Consider the following 18,353-nt stretch of genomic DNA (forward strand, 5'->3'; position numbering starts at 1 on the left):
GCTTGCTCGCCACCAGGTGACTAGGGAGCATGGAGTCGGCTTCCCGGCCAATCAGGAAGCCAGGTGCTGTGTAATGACTCCCTGCCCAGCTTTCTGATTGAGTCAATACCCACCCCCAGCCTCCTGATTGGCCAGAAAGCCGGCTCCATGCGACTTCCGGGATCGGTGCATCCCCTAAAAAAAAAGTGTTGGCTTCAATTGCACTTTAATGCCGATTAGTTGTTCCGAGCAACAACAGTCCCAATAACTATACAGCTTTGGTCTTCAGAAGGAACAGGTCTGCTTTTTAACAAAATGATTGACACACAACAGATATTTATCCTAAAGGGCCCTTTTATAGGGACCAACTTTCAGTTTATGTTACAAAAAGTAAACCAGAGAACAGAGAGAAGACAATGTGATTCTTGCCGGCTTACTGCGATGTTAATAAAAAAAAAATCGGTGGAAATCAGTACAGGAAAAAGTAAACCTCAATGAGAACATGTGACCAAAATATCAATTGGCACCGGAACTCCAGGATTTTGAAATATTAACCCTTACATTGGGGCTACCCCCACCCCCTGATCCCCGTTCCTGCCTGGCTGCTAGACCAGCCCCACAGTCTTTCCTTCCCTGTGATGACATCATGTCTAATACAAGTCTATTAGACATGAGGACACTGGGGGACATACCGGTACTTTAGCCAGACTACTTTACAACACACACAGGGACCATGGGGAACAGACGTAGCCCCCCTCCAGAAGGAAGGACAGTGTCAGCACCAATTCAGAGATGATTGGAGGATCTACAGCCGAGTGACACACAAATAAGATACATTGTTGTTCAGAGTTAAGGGACTTGAATGTATTTTTATGAGTAGTGTCACTTTAAATACCTTCTTGATCGACATTCAGGAAGTTCTGTACCTTGAGGATCATGACAACCGCGCAGCTCGCATTTCCAACATGCCCAACAGTGGTAGCCTAAGTAGTTCTCCAAGTGTCTTTAGATCTTGTTTTCAACCCCCTTTAAGCCATAATAACACCCAAATACAAAACTAGCTACAAAACACAATCTATATGTATAAAAAAATTAGTTGCATAGTGATAAAGAATACATTAATGCATGAACCACCCCGGAGGTATAGTCTAGGTACAGTAACCTCATTACCAGCGTCAAGCTCTAAGCAATACCGAAGACCGCAGATGCATTCTTCTTATTGGTGCTTCTTGGATGGCACACGGGATCGGGCGAGGAATATGATGCCGATCGCGACCGTGCTCAGGAGTAAGGACAACAAAGGGCGATAGAAGAACCAACCGGCGGCGATGGTCAGCAGGGAGAGGGAAGAGGACAAACACAAGGCGAACAGTTTGAGGCCGAGATTGACGAGATCACGGACGATGGGGAACCAGTCCACTGCAGAGAAAAAATGGACAACACCTTTAATTAGCAGCTTGTATCGCGGCACCACACACAAAACAAGTGCTGCCTCAGCATTGTGCAGCCGTAACGTTTCCTGTGGTGTATAAAATTACGGCAATGGATACTAACCCTCGAGAGGGAAAAGTCTGCTGTCCAAAGCAAACAGATTCCAGCTGCCGTTCTTCAGAGACAGGTCCGGAGATAACAAGATGGATTTAACTGATTTTCAATCAACTTTATTGTTCAAAGCACAACGCCCTGAAATGCCTTCCACTGACACGTTTCGCTCTAGGGAGCGAAGCTCATGAGATGGAGGAGTTTCTGTGGGTTGTGGTCTGAACAATAAACTTTATTGTTCACAACACATGCTGCACAAACCTCCTCCCTTTGATGCATTTTAATCTAGAGCGCACAGCTCAGTGGTAGGAGTTTCTGCAAGTTGTGCTTTGATCAATAAAGATGATTATGGGATCAGAACTTGTGTGGCTGACATTCTCTTACATGTGGCTGGGAGGAGCCACGAGGAACCCAGCCCCCGAAGTGTGGCTGGGAGGAGCCACGAGGAACCCAGCCCCCGAAGTGGAGGAGATAGATCACTCAGGAGCCTGCAGAGAGTCACCATTGTGTATGGTTTCAATGAGTAACACACAGCCACTTTATACAGGAGCCTCAGTGTCAGACGTATATGGTTGGGACCCAATGGCTTCAATACTTTCCGAGTCTCCCACCCTGCACACGTATGCCAATCACAAGTCCTGACCTCACTGCTTGCAAGAAAGAAAGCTTTTTGTAGAAGCTAAATCTTGTTTTATTTTCCAGTTGTGAACTTCCCTATGTACAGATCACTTGGCACTTTGATCAGCACATAAAAGAACAAACAAACAGACATTGTAACAATACTATTGTTAGAATGTATTTGCATAGGAAGCCTGGAAAAACGGTTGACAGGTTTTGTCTATAAAAGGAGCTGCTGAGACACATTCTGGGACCCGGCCGTCAAATAGATGAGCAACAACCGTAGAAAGAGTATGGAATGGGGGGGCATGGTGTGTACACCCAATGTACTTTTTAGGGATGCACCGATACCGTTTTCTCGGTATCGAGTACCGACTTTTTTTTTTACGGTTCTCGCTGATACCGAGTACCCAGATTATCAGGAAGTCGAGCAGCAGATCATGACCCATCGCCCGGCTTCCTGATTGCCTGTGAAGCCGCTGTTCTAGAGAAAGAGCACCGGCTTCAGAGGCTGCCTGGCTTCCTGACCAATCGGAAAGCCGGGAGGTGAGTCATGAGGTGCCGTCCGGCTTTCCGATTGGTCAGGAAGCCAGGCTGACTAGCAACAAGTAAAGCCAATCAGGAAGCCGGGCGGCGCGTCATAACCAGCTTCTCGATTGGCTAGGAAGGTGGCCTCACTTGTTTCTAGTCAGCGTGGCCTACTGACAATCAGGAAGCCCGGACGCGAGTCATGACCTGCTGCCCAGCTTCCTGATTGATTAGGAAGCCAGGCTGCTAAGCAACACGTGAAGCTGACTTCGTAGCTTATTAGGAAGCTGGGAGGCGGGTCATAACCCACCGCCCGGCTTCCTGATTGGAAAGGAAGCCAGCTCCATGCTCCCTCGGCACTGCCGGTCAGAGGGAGAGCTCCCTCTGACAGGAGGTTCTGGTATCGGAGCATTTGAGCGAGTACAAGTACGCACCCAAATACTCTGTATCGGCACATTGGTATCGGTGCATCCCTAGTAGTAATACAAAGTTTTTATGGTCTTGTCTCGTATGTCCAAAGTCTTCAACTGGTCACCAGCATTAGGTTACGTGCCTTTTGCTTAGCATGGCTGTGTGTATATTGTTATAATGTATAGATTCCGAGCTCACCCAGCGTATAGAAGATCTTCATCATAAGACTGATGCCCATAAACATCATGAACCAGCCGGCACCTCGCAGCATCCAGGTCTTCATCACGTTACTCTGATGCTCCGCATGGAAGATCTCCTGCATAGAAGACACACACATGAAATTCTCGAGGCGTCTCCAGGCAGTCAGGGTCGTAGAAATCATTGTGTGAGGTATCATTCTTTTTTTTTTTAACAGAAATGATGATGTCATAGATACAAACAGTGCTTGGCGGGGTTCGCCTTTAACAAAGGGCGGCATTTGGGACCATGACTGACCTCAGCGGTGTGACTCCCAATGTAGAGCAGCTCCAGCTGGTCCCCGGACTTGGTTTTGTATGGGACCAGCTCCACCCCTCGCTGCCGTGCTATGACACTCGCCTAACAGGAAAATATGGAAAAGGTAAGCAGACCAGCAACTCAATGAAAGCTGCAACCAACACCAGCAAGTCTTTAAAATCAAATCTGTTCTAACTGAAAAGGACAAAAGGATTATGTACTAACCCAGAGGTAGGCAACCTCGGCACTCCAGCTGTGCTAAAAGTACAAATCCCATCATTCCTGGAGTGCCGAGGTTGCCTATCCCTGTACTAACCGAAAACTCATTCTCACAGGTTACACATGGGCACAGAGGACACCATGGTATTGTATTGCTTCATCGTCTCATTCTGTTAGAATGGCAGGTTTCTCCTATGTTAAAGCTGAACTCTGAGATAATCATATATTGCCTAAATACAAAAGTCATGTGTTCTTCTTGAATTTTTGGGAACTTTGTGTATTTCTTTCAGATCTGTGCAGTTATACGGTGTGAGACTTGGAGCTTCCTGTAATAAAGACCAGTCACTGCTGATCTCTATCCTTGTGCAGCGTGACTGGTCTTGTCTCCGCCCCCTCCTGTAATAAAGACCGGTCACTGCTGCTCTCTCCTTGTGCAGGGTGACTGGTCTTGTCTCCGCCCCCTCCTGTAATAAAGACCGGTCAATGCTGATCTCTCTCCTTGTGCAAGGAGACTGGTCTTGTCTTCACCTCCTCCTGTAGTTTTCTTCAGGCGGCTTGCAGTGGGCAAGGCCTGCTGGGTAATAACTGGGATTGCAAAGGCATTTGGGGCACACAAAGTGGATTTATATCCTGTGTAGCTATATATTTCAATTAAAGTTTTGATCATGAGAGGCGAGCACCGACACATCACCTCCCCTGCATGACTATTGGCTGCACATTCCTATTGTGGAGCGCAAACCAAGCACACTTCAATTTGCCTCCTCTGTTGGGAGCGCGCCTGTGGTGTTTTCCTGTTTTCCAGGAAGACGCTCTGACATGTGTTGTGATGGCGATGGACTGGGGTAAGCGTCCTATGCTGGAGACAAGCGATGTCAATCGGTGCTAATTAGTTATCCATCTTCTACAGAGCAGCGTGGTCGGCCAGCAGTGGGGAGAGAGGGGGCAAAAGTACCTATCAAATTGGGACAATGTACTACATGCACTCTGTCCCCCACGGGGGCAGGATAAAGAGAATTTGTTTAAGGTGAGACCTTTCTCTTTTTAAGGTTCATGATTGTGTACAATACATTGTTGCTGTACATTAAGCATGTAAGTGGGCTTAAAAAAAAAAAGAAGCAGGATATCCATGAAACAATCCCCAGACAATTTGTCTTCATTAACTGTCTGCACCTTGCATTGACGCTTCTTCCAGCTCTTTACTTCTTGTAAGATTGCACGGGATTGCACGATTTATTTAGTCCCAGCAATGAACTCTCACATAGGAAAGTATGCTTGCTACAGAGATTGAACGTGCTCCAACTTGGTAATAAGTACAGGGCTTCTTAAAGAAGAAATTTGTGCTCACAAAGGCAATCAAAGGGCAAAGGCCTAGTCACCGGTATTGCCTGTTGGCATTCTCTGCAGCTGATCTTTCTTTCCATTAGTCACTTACCATGCACACCGTGTGAGTGGGGGTGGCCAGAGCTTTGCTTCCTCAAGGTAGAGCTGCCCCCTGATGACTAGGGATTTAATGACTGGAGGGGTAATGCAGAGGCAAAAGCAGAGGTGGAGGAAGCACAGATATGCAGAATGAATGAAGCAGAGAAATGTTTGCACTGCAGGTCCTCAGGTACAGCTTCCTCTTCAGCAAGGAGAATAGTGAGCTCGAGTATAAGCCGTCCCGAATATAAGCCGAGGTACCTAATTTTACCAAAAAAAACTGGAGAGGCTGCGGGCACAGGAGTTCACACTCGCATATCAGGAAATGCCATTTTTCAGGAGGAATTTATGACAAATGTAAATCTTTCAGGTACTGCTGAGGCACATTGTGTCTGTCCGTGGAGGTGGCCATCTTGGTGGAGACAGAGCTTTTCTCCCTTAGGAAAAGCTGCCTCCCTGATGATTGGGGAAGAGATAAGTGGAGGGGTAGTCAAGAAGCAGCAGGAAAAATGGAGGAAACGGATCCACTGAACGAATTAAGAAGAAGCAGGGAGATCCTTGCACTGCAGGTCCTCAGGTACAGCTTCCTCTCCAGCAAGGAGAACAGTGGTGACATTACCGAATCTCACTCCAAATCTGATGATACCAGCCGTCAGAGGCAGCAGTGCCTTAGATGATCTCTGAATGCAGATATACAGCTATAAGGCTACACAACACGGGTGCCCACATACAGGAAGTGAACTGCTAATTTTCAGCAGGAATTAAATACACAATGGAAATATTTCAGAGTACTGCTTATGCACAATTATCATATCAAGATATTCCCTCTAAGATTACAAATCTTCAATTTGAGTTGAAATTCACATTAAAGGAAAACCATTGTGTTTTTTGGCCAATTGGTAAGATGTCAAAGTGTTGCTAATTGGAACATACTTTTAAATAAGTAAAAAAACAGGATTATTACCATGTCCACTGAGCCAAATGAATTTCCCATGGAAACGCCGGCGTACCAGAAGGAGATCCGCAGATCACCCACCTGAAATGTGAAGATAGAAAACAGATAATGTGACTTGGTAAGTCCCTTGTAAACAAATGCAGTACCGTCAGGCACACTGTGATAGACCTTATACTACTGTACTTAATATTACTCATTAATCCTTTTATCTCCACACAAGTATCCACTGTGACCGGTGGGAAGTCTCCACCGCTGTTATCAGCCATATTGTCTTGTCAATCGCCAACAACAGGAACATTGCAGAAACACAACAGGGCATCATTTGTGAAAACATCTGAAATAGGAACTGTTTAGTGTCGCCTTGCACTTACTGGAAAATTAAACCCAAGAGCTAAAATGTAATATGTTGCAGCTTACCACTCCTGCTGAACTGAAATCTCAGACAATGCAGTCAGCGTTCCCAAATATCCTGTGTAAACTTCTGAACAACCCCCTCTCCATGTAATGGAGATGAGGAGAGAGGGAGGGAGGTATTCTTTAAGCCAGATTTAGAGACATTTTAATTTCACTGTCTTAAAAAGGAGAACTATGGGGTCAGGGCTTTTCCCCATAGTTCTCCTAAGGGTAACGGGAGGACACAAACTAACGTCCTCCCGTCACCCTAAGCTCAGTATACCGCGAGCTACCGCTTGCGGTATACTGAGACGCTGCAGCTGGGACGGATCCCGACATTACTGTCGAGATCCACCCAGCTGCGGGATTGACAGCTGGCTCTGCCTATCTAGAGGCAGAGCCAGCTGTACCCGCCCCCTCCCCCGTCCGTTCCGCCAGTCAGCGCTGGAGGATGGGACAGGGGAGGGGGGAATCCCTGCAGGGAGCTATGAGTGACAGTCACTGCTCTCTGCAGGGATAGATCGAGGAGTGAGCGACGGTATCTGATCGCTCACTTCCCGATCTATTGAGCCAACGTGTGACAGTTTCATTGTCACACGTCGGCTAGAACTTTGAGGCTGAGTGATTTTCACTTGCCTCATAATTCTCCTTTAAGTCAAGACAAACTGTTCAGTACCTCTGGATTCCTGTGGTTGGCGCTGTGATAGAAGTAATTCCCTTCTGTGATGACATCAGCCTGTGGATTCCCCTTCTGCGTCAGACTCAGCTGTTTGAAGTTGTCGATCTTCTCAACCAGACCTATAAAAAGGAACAAAGTTAGCCACTATGATGGCCTCCTCCAGGGCAAATCAAAAACCCAGCAGCCTTCTGCACTGGGGATGTTACTGGTAATAACTGTTAACAAATGTAATAAGCAATGAGAGGAAAGAAGAACATGGGGGTTTGGGTGCGCCATTTTTACAATAAAAATAAATCAATCAATTAAAAAGTCCAAACTTTTGGGCGCTGATATTAAAAAGTATGTGAATGTTATTAATCCTCAATCATTCCGTGCAATATAAATCATGACAGTAATATATAATCACTTTTTCAAAATAAATATTACCACTAAATAGTTTATATTTGACTTTTATATAGCAATGGCATGCTTTCAATTTGCCATCCAGGACTGGTGAACGCAAGGGGTGGTGACTTGTCATGACGATCATTAGCCTCCACCAGCGTCACGTCCGCCTCTTCTGTTCCATGGAAATGGCTGTACCGAACTGTGCTTGGCTCCATTGCTGCCCAGGGGACGCACCTCCGATGTCCGGCAGGGGACGCGCCTCCGATGTCCGGCAGGGGACGCGCCTCCGATGTCCGGCAGGGGACGCGCCTCCGATGTCCGGCAGGGGACGCGCCTCCATTGCCTGATGTCAGTTGTCAGCAGGGAAATATGTTCCCTGTCTATGTAGAATGTGTGAGGAAGAGCAGGGTTGGAAAGGAGGCATTGAAGGAAAGCTGACTGTGGAACATATGACATCCTGTAGCTCCGGTGAGCAAACTGAGGGATAAAACTGACCACGCCAGCATGCATCTGCTTCCATGCTTTACGTTGTTTAAAAAGCTACAGGATATACGAGGGGAAATGGCAGGATCACCAGGTATTTGCTTGTAAACAAGAATGTATTAGCACATAAATGAATATTTACAAGTTACTTTATTAAAAAAGAATGCATTAAAATGTATCAATTTTAAGGGTAATATGCACATTGATTCTCACCTTTAGACAGGTAGTAACCTCCAACCTGGACATCTGATGCGACAGCTGTGAAGGACTCCACTGCCATGGCGCTGCAAGAGATTGACGTTTGCTCTAGATTACTTTTTCACAACACAGAAAACGGAGACTGTGCAAACAAAATCCTAAACTCCTATATACATTAAAAAGCATCTCCAGGTATCCAAAGTGCCCTTCCCCCCATAAGGCAGTTTAATTTGTTGTCTCCCTGTACATTAGACCCATTGAGTTTAATGGTTTAATAAAAGAAGATCACCTGGGATTGCGATGGGCGATTTCTCGATCAAAATGTCTGCTGCTCACCACCTCTGATCTCCATTCCGTATCTAAGGAAAACACAGATTGTACATGAGACCTCAATTCATTACGATTACAAAACCAGGATAACAGCCTAGGGAACTGCCACTTCCAAAAACAAGTCAGCCGTGGCATGTCCCATATTTCAACATATTCCCTATAAAAAAGGGACACGGAGAAGATGGCACTTACTGTACGTGTATCTCGTCTCTGTTTTCTTCTCTCCGTTTTCTTCATAATCTCTGTGAAAGAACATATTTTGAAAGCTTAAATAAACTCCGGTTTAAACAAATGTCTATATAATTTCACATGGCAGAGCCACTTAGGGTACAACTAAAGACTCCCGTAGGACACTAGCAGTGTGTCACAGGCTTAAGAGAAAACTAAGTGCAGACGCCTGTATCATTAAAGGCTGCAGCACATCATTTTTTTTTTGTATGTGAGAAGCTCCCAGTGTGCAGTGACATCAGAGAAAGCAATTTCAGTCCAGGAGAGGAGCCGCTACAACTGTGCAAGACTGAAGGGAAGGACAGAGGTCAGATACAAGACTGAAGGGAAGGACAGAGGTCAGATACAAGACTGAAGGGAAGGACAGAGGTCAGATACAAGACTGAAGGGAAGGACAGAGGTCAGATACAAGACTGAAGGGAAGGACAGAGGTCAGATACAAGACTGAAGGGAAGGACAGAGGTCAGATACAAGACTGAAGGGAAGGACAGAGGTCAGATACAAGACTGAAGGGAAGGACAGAGGTCAGATACAAGACTGAAGGGAAGGACAGAGGTCAGATACAAGACTGAAGGGAAGGACAGAGGTCAGATACAAGACTGAAGGGAAGGACAGAGGTCAGATACAAGACTGAAGGGAAGGACAGAGGTCAGATAGAAGAGTGAAGGGAAGGACGGAGGTCAGATAGAAGACTGAAGGGAAGGACGGAGGTCAGATAGACTGAAGGGAAGGACGGAGGTCAGATAGAAGACTGAAGGGAAGGACAGAGGTCAGATAGAAGACTGAAGGGAAGGACGGAGGTCAGCTTTAAATCCACTTGTACTTAGTAAAGGTTTACTTGAAAGCTGAACTCCAGTCAGCATTACAATGTTATCTTCAAGTGTTTGTCTATCTCTCTTACTTTGACTCCTCGTGCTCCACCCACTGGTACATTTCCACCTGACGCTTCAGCTTCACGCAGCTCACAGAAACCCCGTAGTTCGGATCAAACAGCGGCTGCAATCAGACAACAGCAGGTTATATAAAATATAGCGAGTAAAGAACAGAGATAAGGGGAAGTCAAATCCCAAATCCACCTTTGTGTCCAGTATGTATTCTCAGTTGGGGCTCGTACACATGGCAGGAAAAAAAACACAGTACTACAAGGCTTTTTATTCTCATCATAGGTCTGCATGCAGGTCTGCTGCTTTCTATGGCCCCATGGCCTATAGCCAGCTATAGAGTAGATGCTGGGGCAACTTCAGCCTTCAACAACTGAAATATTGCAAATTGCCCCAGGCTGTGTGTGAGAAGAACAAAGCTGGATAACAGGTAGATTAGGATTGTGTCCGGGGATCCTAAACATTTAAATAGAACATATACCACTATACATATATTGCCTTAGCTGCCGTATGATTTAATCTGTTTGGTCAGCTTTGTGATCTGAGCGCCCATGCCAGACAGCACTGTGACCTCACTTTTGTCCACAACAGTCAAAGTAAACCTTTGATAAGAGATGTATGATGGGGGGGTGGTGACATGCTTCTTAGAATGCTAGCTGTCTGGCTGTCATATGGATCAGAGCAGCTAACATTGTTGGAATAAAAAAAACAGTTTGGATCGCCCAACTATTTCTCTCAGTGCAGGTTTCCCTTTACAAACACCAATCTCTGGGCTTGTTCACACCAAGCGCGTTCCAGGAGCAGAGCAGATCTGTTACAGACCGGATCAAAACTGCGTCCAATGTATTCCAATGGTATTTGGGCTCTAGTTCACACTGCAGTGTTCACTTGCAGAGCATGTAAAAAGAAACTGCAGCAAGCCCTATTTTACCTGCTCTGGAATGCATGCAAACACATCACAAACGCATGCAAACACCCTGGAACGCACTGAAAGCCCATTTTAAACTAAAAAAATGGGCTCTTTTACCAAAAACGTCCCTCAACGCATCGAAAACGCGGCAAAAAACGCGGCATAACACACTGCACTGCGTGTGCAGAAACTCATGCAGATCTGGTCTGCATTTGGTGTGAACAAGGCCTTAAAGTCTTTCTCAAACAAAAAGGACCTTTCTTCCAGATTTCATGTCTCTTGGTGCCGATGATTCATAAGAGCCAACGCCCCTTGTGTCTGACAGCTTTCCAGCATCGTAAATTGAAGATGTTACGTGTGTTTTATTGGGCTTATAGAAGAAGAATTTGTAGAGCGAAGTTTCCTCTAGAACCCAGATTAATAAAAAGTATAAATAAAGTGCGACTATGACAATTCGTTGTGTTCTGTCTCTTGTTTGTGTGGTCTGTGCAGATGAACAGTCGCTCAGAATATAAACAGACCTCATGATGCCCCCAGCAGCGCACAGGAGAGGAGTGTGGGGGGTATGACGGGGGGCAGTATGTACAGGAGAGGAGTGTAGGGGGTATGACGGGGGGCAGTATGTACAGGAGAGGAGTGTAGGGGGTATGACGGGGGGCAGTATGTACAGGAGAGGAGTGTAGGGGGTATGACGGGGGGCAGTATGTACAGGAGAGGAGTGTAGGGGGTATGACGGGGGGCAGTATGTACAGGAGAGGAGTGTAGGGGGTATGACGGGGGGCAGTATGTACAGGAGAGGAGTGTAGGGGGTATGACGGGGGGCAGTATGTACAGGAGAGGAGTGTAGGGGGTATGACGGGGGGCAGTATGTACAGGAGAGGAGTGTAGGGGGTATGACGGGGGGCAGTATGTACAGGAGAGGAGTGTAGGGGGTATGACGGGGGGCAGTATGTACAGGAGAGGAGTGTAGGGGGTATGACGGGGGGCAGTATGTACAGGAGAGGAGTGTAGGGGGTATGACGGGGGGCAGTATGTACAGGAGAGGAGTGTAGGGGGTATGACGGGGGGCAGTATGTACAGGAGAGGAGTGTAGGGGGTATGACGGGGGGCAGTATGTACAGGAGAGGAGTGTAGGGGGTATGACGGGGGGCAGTATGTACAGGAGAGGAGTGTAGGGGGTATGACGGGGGGCAGTATGTACAGGAGAGGAGTGTAGGGGGTATGACGGGGGGCAGTATGTACAGGAGAGGAGTGTAGGGGGTATGACGGGGGGCAGTATGTACAGGAGAGGAGTGTAGGGGGTATGACGGGGGGCAGTATGTACAGGAGAGGAGTGTAGGGGGTATGACGGGGGGCAGTATGTACAGGAGAGGAGTGTAGGGGGTATGACGGGGGGCAGTATGTACAGGAGAGGAGTGTAGGGGGTATGACGGGGGGCAGTATGTACAGGAGAGGAGTGTAGGGGGTATGACGGGGGGCAGTATGTACAGGAGAGGAGTGTAGGGGGTATGACGGGGGGCAGTATGTACAGGAGAGGAGTGTAGGGGGTATGACGGGGGGCAGTATGTACAGGAGAGGAGTGTAGGGGGTATGACGGGGGGCAGTATGTACAGGAGAGGAGTGTAGGGGGTATGACGGGGGGCAGTATGTACAGGAGAGGAGTGTAGGGGGTATGACGGGGGGCAGTATGTACAGGAGAGGAGTGTAGGGGGTATGACGGGGGGCAGTATGTACAGGAGAGGAGTGTAGGGGGTATGACGGGGGGCAGTATGTACAGGAGAGGAGTGTAGGGGGTATGACGGGGGGCAGTATGTACAGGAGAGGAGTGTAGGGGGTATGACGGGGGGCAGTATGTACAGGAGAGGAGTGTAGGGGGTATGACGGGGGGCAGTATGTACAGGAGAGGAGTGTAGGGGGTATGACGGGGGGCAGTATGTACAGGAGAGGAGTGTAGGGGGTATGACGGGGGGCAGTATGTACAGGAGAGGAGTGTAGGGGGTATGACGGGGGGCAGTATGTACAGGAGAGGAGTGTAGGGGGTATGACGGGGGGCAGTATGTACAGGAGAGGAGTGTAGGGGGTATGACGGGGGGCAGTATGTACAGGAGAGGAGTGTAGGGGGTATGACGGGGGGCAGTATGTACAGGAGAGGAGTGTAGGGGGTATGACGGGGGGCAGTATGTACAGGAGAGGAGTGTAGGGGGTATGACGGGGGGCAGTATGTACAGGAGAGGAGTGTAGGGGGTATGACGGGGGGCAGTATGTACAGGAGAGGAGTGTAGGGGGTATGACGGGGGGCAGTATGTACAGGAGAGGAGTGTAGGGGGTATGACGGGGGGCAGTATGTACAGGAGAGGAGTGTGGGGGATATGACAGGGGGCAGTATGTACAGGAGAGGAGTGTGGTGTATATTTACAGAATGGAAGGTGTTCTATGAATGGACAAGGGGAGAGGAGGGGGTGGTTACACATCACTATCCCCGCACTATCCTATATCTGGGACTCTCATAGTCAGTGCTGGAATGGAGCGGTATATATACTTTCAGTCTGGAGTTCGTGGTTTATAAACCCGCTCGGGGCCGCCGGGTTCTCGCGTCACATTCACACTTACAGCAGATGTCTGCAGGACTCCGGAGACGTGGACCAGTTTCGCCTCATTCATGGGGTCCACTCTTTGAATATTTCCGATTGTAAATACAACAGACAGACCCTCTTCCAGGGATGCCGCTGTCTGCACCGCCCGGCCCTGCAAGAAGATATTGGAGACGTGACCCCGACATCAACGCTGCAAACAGCCCCACAGCCTGATCCCTGTTACTCGGGGACGAGGGAGTCCTCTCCTCACCTCATTGGTAAATAGAAGGTAGAAGGACAGGCAGAAGGTGATGAGGCCGATCCCCATTCCCCCGGCTGTGTCACTGAGGCGCTCCAGGAATCCGGCCTTCGGCTCGGTCTTCACCGTCGTGTGCTCCCTCATGATATCTGTGTACTGGAGAGAGAACACAACACGTCTCAGTGATAGAGAAAGACAATGTGGAGGACATGAGCGGAATGACTCCATCACAGGACCAGCAAAGAACATATGCAAAGTGTCACCACCAACATTAACCAATCAGATTTCACTTGGCTAAAGACAGATACAGTACACAGGGCAGAGGTACGGTACTATAGTACACAGGGCAGAGGTACGGTACTATAGTACACAGGGCAGAGGTACGGTGCTATAGTACACAGGGCAGAGGTACGGTGCTATAGTACACAGGGAAGAGGTACGGTACTATAGTACGCAGGGCAGAGGTACGGTGCTATAGTACACAGGGCAGAGGTACGGTACTATAGTACGCAGGGCAGAGGTACGGTACTATAGTACGCAGGGCAGAGGTACGGTACTATAGTACACAGGGCAGAGGTACGGTACTATAGTACACAGGGCAGAGGTACGGTACTATAGTACACAGGGCAGAGGTACGGTACTATAGTACGCAGGGCAGAGGTACGGTGCTATAGTACACAGGGCAGAGGTACGGTGCTATAGTACGCAGGGCAGAGGTACGGTACTATAGTACGCAGGGCAGAGGTACGGTACTATAGTACACAGGGCAGAGGTACGGTACTATAGTACACAGGGCAGAGGTACGGTGCTATAGTACACAGGGCAGAGGTACGGTGCTATAGTACGCAGGGCAGAGGTACGGTACTATAGTACGCAGGGCAGAGGTACGGTGCTATAGTACACAGGGCAGAGGTACGGTACTATAGTACGCAGGGCAGAGGTACGGTACTATAGTACGCAGGGCAGAGGTACGGTACTATAGTACACAGGGCAGAGGTACGGTACTATAGTACGCAGGGCAGAGGTACGGTACTATAGTACGCAGGGCAGAGGTACGGCACTATAGTACACAGGGCAGAGGTAACACAGTACAGTACATAGGGCAGAGGTAACACAGTACAGTACAGTACAGTGCAGAGGTAACACAGTACATAGGGCAGAGATAACACAGTACATAGGGCAGAGGTAACACAGTACAGTGCAGAGGTAACACAGTACAGTACAGTACAGTACATAGGGCATGCATGAAAAGATACAAAGTACACATACAGATAAACATACAACAGCCTCTATATCAGAGGGGTGCATCATGCGCCCCCTCCCCAGCACACACAGGCCATGCTGCGACTTGCAGTACCCCAGTAACCCCCCTTTCCCCCCAGTTCTGACTCATCACTTACACTCCTGGCTTTGCACAGCCTGCCTTCCCTCTGTGTCTTCTGTCACAACTTGTTACAAAGTTTCCTCCCAGTGAGGATGTTCTGCGCATGCGCAGTGTCTCTGTCTGGCAGACTTTTGAGGCTCCTCCTTAGCCACAGCTGGATGTGTGCTGATCCCCTCCCCCAGCAGTGTCTAGCTATTCACAGAGTGGGCCTATGGCGCTCTCCGCCCTGCGTATTTACACCGTTGCCGCTAGCAACCACTCACAACACACCGACAACTTTACTTTGCCTCACAACTGCCCCGCCCCTTTTCCCCTTTACTGACAGGCAGTGAGGAGGGCAGCCCTTTGCCTGGGGTCCTTCGTCCTGTCACTCTGGATGACGCCATCAGAGGGCGCGCAGCCGGTGTGAGTGTGAGCTGCAGACATGTCTTACTGCAGACAGGAGGGTGAGCAAGGGCACCGGGTGGAGGGCCGCTGCTGAGGGGCCCCTGAGCTGGGGATTGCGGGCCACAGGGAAAAAAGGGGGGTTAGGCATAGCTGATGACATTGGATATGAATTTTGAAGCCTGTTTGTCACCCACGTTGCTGCCACATTGGGGATCAGGAAACATTTTACGATCATTTGTCACCATGGTGACTTTATTTATTAAGATGACGTCGTAACACAGCTCCCGGGGCTAGTTTATGATGGACCTGGAGACCTTCACACCCTCACTACAGACCTGGGGGGAGGGGTATTATATAACAGTGTGCCTCATAATGACTTTGACATGTCACATTATACAACATCAGTGTCATTAATGAAAATGTTCCACCTTTTATCACTAAAATCTGTCCTTGACCTCCCGTCCAATGACTTTGCCTAGGCTGAGATGATGTCATCAGTCTGTTGCAGGCAGGGTGAAACATTTCCTCGGTCTCCCCTCCCCCAATGATCAGTCTGCTGCAGGCAGGAGGAAGCATTTCCTCAGTCTCCCCTCCCCCAGTGATCAGTCTGCTGCAGGCAGGAGGAAGCATTTCCTCCGTCTCACCTCCCCCAGTGATCAGTCTGCTGCAGGCAGAAGGAAGCATTTCATCAGTCTCACCTCCCCCTAGTGATCAAATTGTAACTTTGTAGCAAGTCACAAGGTGGGAGGCTGCAGCAGGAACTGATCTGTGTCAGACATTTGAAAACACATAACTACACAGGCATCAGAAATTACATGGCTGTGTCATCTCTGAGCCAGCATCTCAATCCAGGAAGTAGATGCTGACCGTGGATGATGCCTGAACAAAGATGGCGCTGTGCTTCTAGAGAGACCAGTAGATGGCAGCATTGTCAGGGGGAGTCATGTGACCTCTGTGATAGGTAATAAGTACGTGGATGAGTTACACTGACACATCACTGAGCATCGGGGGTGTCACTGCTATAAGAGCAATAATCCCTCCATACATAACACCTGGGTGGGGGGTACACATAGGTTATAAAATGAGTCTGTTCGGGGTTGTCACTGATTGCCCGGAGAAGCACCCGGAGCTCCGCGCTCACTGGTATGTAAATGGAAATTCCTTCTGAAATGTAACCGATCTGCCGATCTCTTTCAGGAAAGGACAAAATTATCTTCGTAACAAAAGAGGACCATGACACCCCGAGCAACGCCGAGCTCATAGCGGACGACCCGAACGACCCCTATGAAGACCATGGTCAGTGAGCGCTCTGTGTGTATATGTGTCATGTGTCCGGGCTCTGATGTCATGTGCCTCTGTGAAGGTGATCATGTGTCCGGGCTCTGATGTCATGTGCCTCTGTGAAGGTGATCATGTGTCCGGGCTCTGATGTCATGTGCCTCTGTGAAGGTGATCATGTGTCCGGGCTCTGATATCATGTGGAGCTAATCAGCAAAGGAGCCGGCTTCCCGGCCAATCAGGGAGGCAGGTCATTACTCGCCACCCGGCTTCCTGATTGCCCGGGAAGCCGGCTCCATGTTGTTTGCCCGACTTGATTGTGACTGGCCGGGAAACTGTCTTCCCAGCCAATTGGCATCGAACCGCCTTCCTGGCCAATAGAAAGCCGGGCGGCGAGTAATGACCTGCCTCCTGGCTTCACGATTGGCCGGGAAGCCGGCTTGATGGTGATTGGCTGGGAAGCCAGTTTCCCCGCCAATCAATCAAGCCGGGTAAACAACATGGAGGCAGCTTCCCGGGCAGTCAGGAAGCAGGATGGGGGGTAATGACATGCCGCCCGGCTTCCTGATTGCCCCAAGAGGCCAGTTCAGTGCCAGCAAAAGTATTGGTACCCGGTATCGGCGAGTACCGAAAGCAAAATATCAATACTCGATACTAAAGAACCGGTATCGGTGCATCCCTAATAAATATTCTTGGGTATGTTTTGCAATTAGCTGTCGGGATCTCTCAGTTCATCGTGTTATAGACTTGCCATTTTCCCTGCAGTTCCCTGACTTTGCCACCAGGGGGCAGCATTGACTCACTTGCTGATCTCCTCCATCGTACACACAGTCCAGGTGGTGCTGAGGTCTGCGGAATGCAGGTCTTAGACTTCAGAATTTGGCGTTGTTGCCATATTATAATAATGAATTCACTGGTTATATCTGCCGCCCGACTGCGAGCGGATCGCCTGTAAAAAAAGAAATCCTGTCCAGTGCAGGGGGTTAAATGTCAAATGGACACCGATCCAAAAAACAGATTATCCCAGCATGCCGAGTCAGCGATGTCTCTATGCATGTGCTGGTATGGTAAGCACGTACCCACGGATTATCTGTACGTGTTCATTAAAGGGGGAGGGGCTACGGGCACAGGATGTTTTGGCCTTGGATTCTACAGTTTTCTTGATCCGATTCAATCCAATCAAATTCAGACAGACATCACAACAGCACAACACATATTCAGATATATTTTTATTGTTGCATATTCAGTATGTGCATAGCCAAATCTTTATGGAAGTTATCGAAAGAGTAAACATTAAAATCTGGCTCCTTTTTTATTTTTTTTTGCTATGTCTTATTGGGGAGATTTCCCTTCACTTCCTGCCCTGGAAACAAAACAGGAAGTGAGAGGTAATCTCTCCATGCTACAGGAAATGGTCAGAGACTATGGGCATAATACAGCAGATGGTCAGAGACCGAAAGCCTGCTACAGGAGCTGGACAGAGACTGAGAGCATGCACCAGGAGGTGGTCAGAGACTAGGGGCATGCACCCAGGAGGTGGTCAGAGACTAGGGGCATGCACCCAGGAGGTGGTCAGAGACCGAGGGCATGCACCCAGGAGGTGGTCGGAGACTAGGGGCATGCACCAGGAGGTGGTCGGAGATAGAGCTGCAGCTAACGATTATTTTCAAAATCTATTCGTTAGCCGATTATTAAGTTCGATTAATCGGATAAACTATCAAATAAAGTTTAAAAAATGGCTCCAGTGATGGACTACTAGTTTGTATTGAGGTTGTAGTCCATCACAGGAGCAAGCTTGGACCGGTGGAAGTAAAAAA

General features: G+C 48.5%; 2 protein-coding genes across 3 annotated transcripts in view; one reads left to right on the forward strand and one right to left on the reverse strand.

Annotated features, from left to right (window-relative positions):
* Positions 1-998: 998 nt before the first annotated feature.
* TMEM43 (transmembrane protein 43) lies at positions 999-14,957 on the reverse strand. 2 transcript variants are annotated; one of them, XM_018567243.1, is made up of 12 exons: positions 14,888-14,957; positions 13,500-13,643; positions 13,266-13,400; positions 9,769-9,860; positions 8,829-8,881; positions 8,596-8,665; positions 8,322-8,392; positions 7,236-7,357; positions 6,176-6,247; positions 3,574-3,675; positions 3,277-3,394; positions 999-1,398 (listed from the first exon to the last, which is right to left on the reverse strand). In XM_018567243.1, the coding sequence occupies exons 2-12, from the start codon at positions 13,629-13,631 to the stop codon at positions 1,196-1,198; spliced, it is 1,170 nt and encodes a 389-aa protein (XP_018422745.1). In that variant the 5' UTR covers positions 13,632-13,643; positions 14,888-14,957; the 3' UTR covers positions 999-1,195. The 2 variants fall into 2 exon arrangements, with proteins under 2 accessions (XP_018422745.1, XP_018422746.1); XM_018567244.1 differs by having other exon boundaries at positions 8,829-8,878; positions 9,766-9,860.
* A 263-nt stretch (positions 14,958-15,220) lies between these two features.
* CHCHD4 (coiled-coil-helix-coiled-coil-helix domain containing 4) overlaps positions 15,221-18,353 on the forward strand; it is a 5,797-nt gene continuing 2,664 nt past the window's right edge. Inside the window, exons 1-2 of the mRNA XM_018567245.1 lie at positions 15,221-15,317; positions 16,456-16,554. Coding sequence (XP_018422747.1) covers positions 15,296-15,317; positions 16,456-16,554 — 121 coding nt within the window. The 5' untranslated portion in view covers positions 15,221-15,295. The remainder of the gene's footprint in view (positions 15,318-16,455; positions 16,555-18,353) is intronic.

The sequence above is a fragment of the Nanorana parkeri genome, unplaced genomic scaffold (assembly GCF_000935625.1).
Source record: "Nanorana parkeri isolate BGI_ZX_2015 unplaced genomic scaffold, ASM93562v1 scaffold1025, whole genome shotgun sequence".
NCBI lineage: Eukaryota > Metazoa > Chordata > Amphibia > Anura > Dicroglossidae > Nanorana > Nanorana parkeri.

Excerpts from the sequence above, each read along its gene's own strand:
- TMEM43 (XM_018567243.1), bottom strand. The coding sequence starts at position 13,631 with ATGAGGGAGCACACGACGGTGAAGACCGAGCCGAAGGCCGGATTCCTG. Across the intron at positions 8,882-9,768 it reads TGGGTGGAGCACGAGGAGTC|CAGAGATTATGAAGAAAACG; the intron begins AAAGTAAGAGAG and ends TATGTTCTTTCA. Across the intron at positions 8,393-8,595 it reads ATCGCCCATCGCAATCCCAG|CGCCATGGCAGTGGAGTCCT; the intron begins GTGATCTTCTTT and ends AATCTCTTGCAG.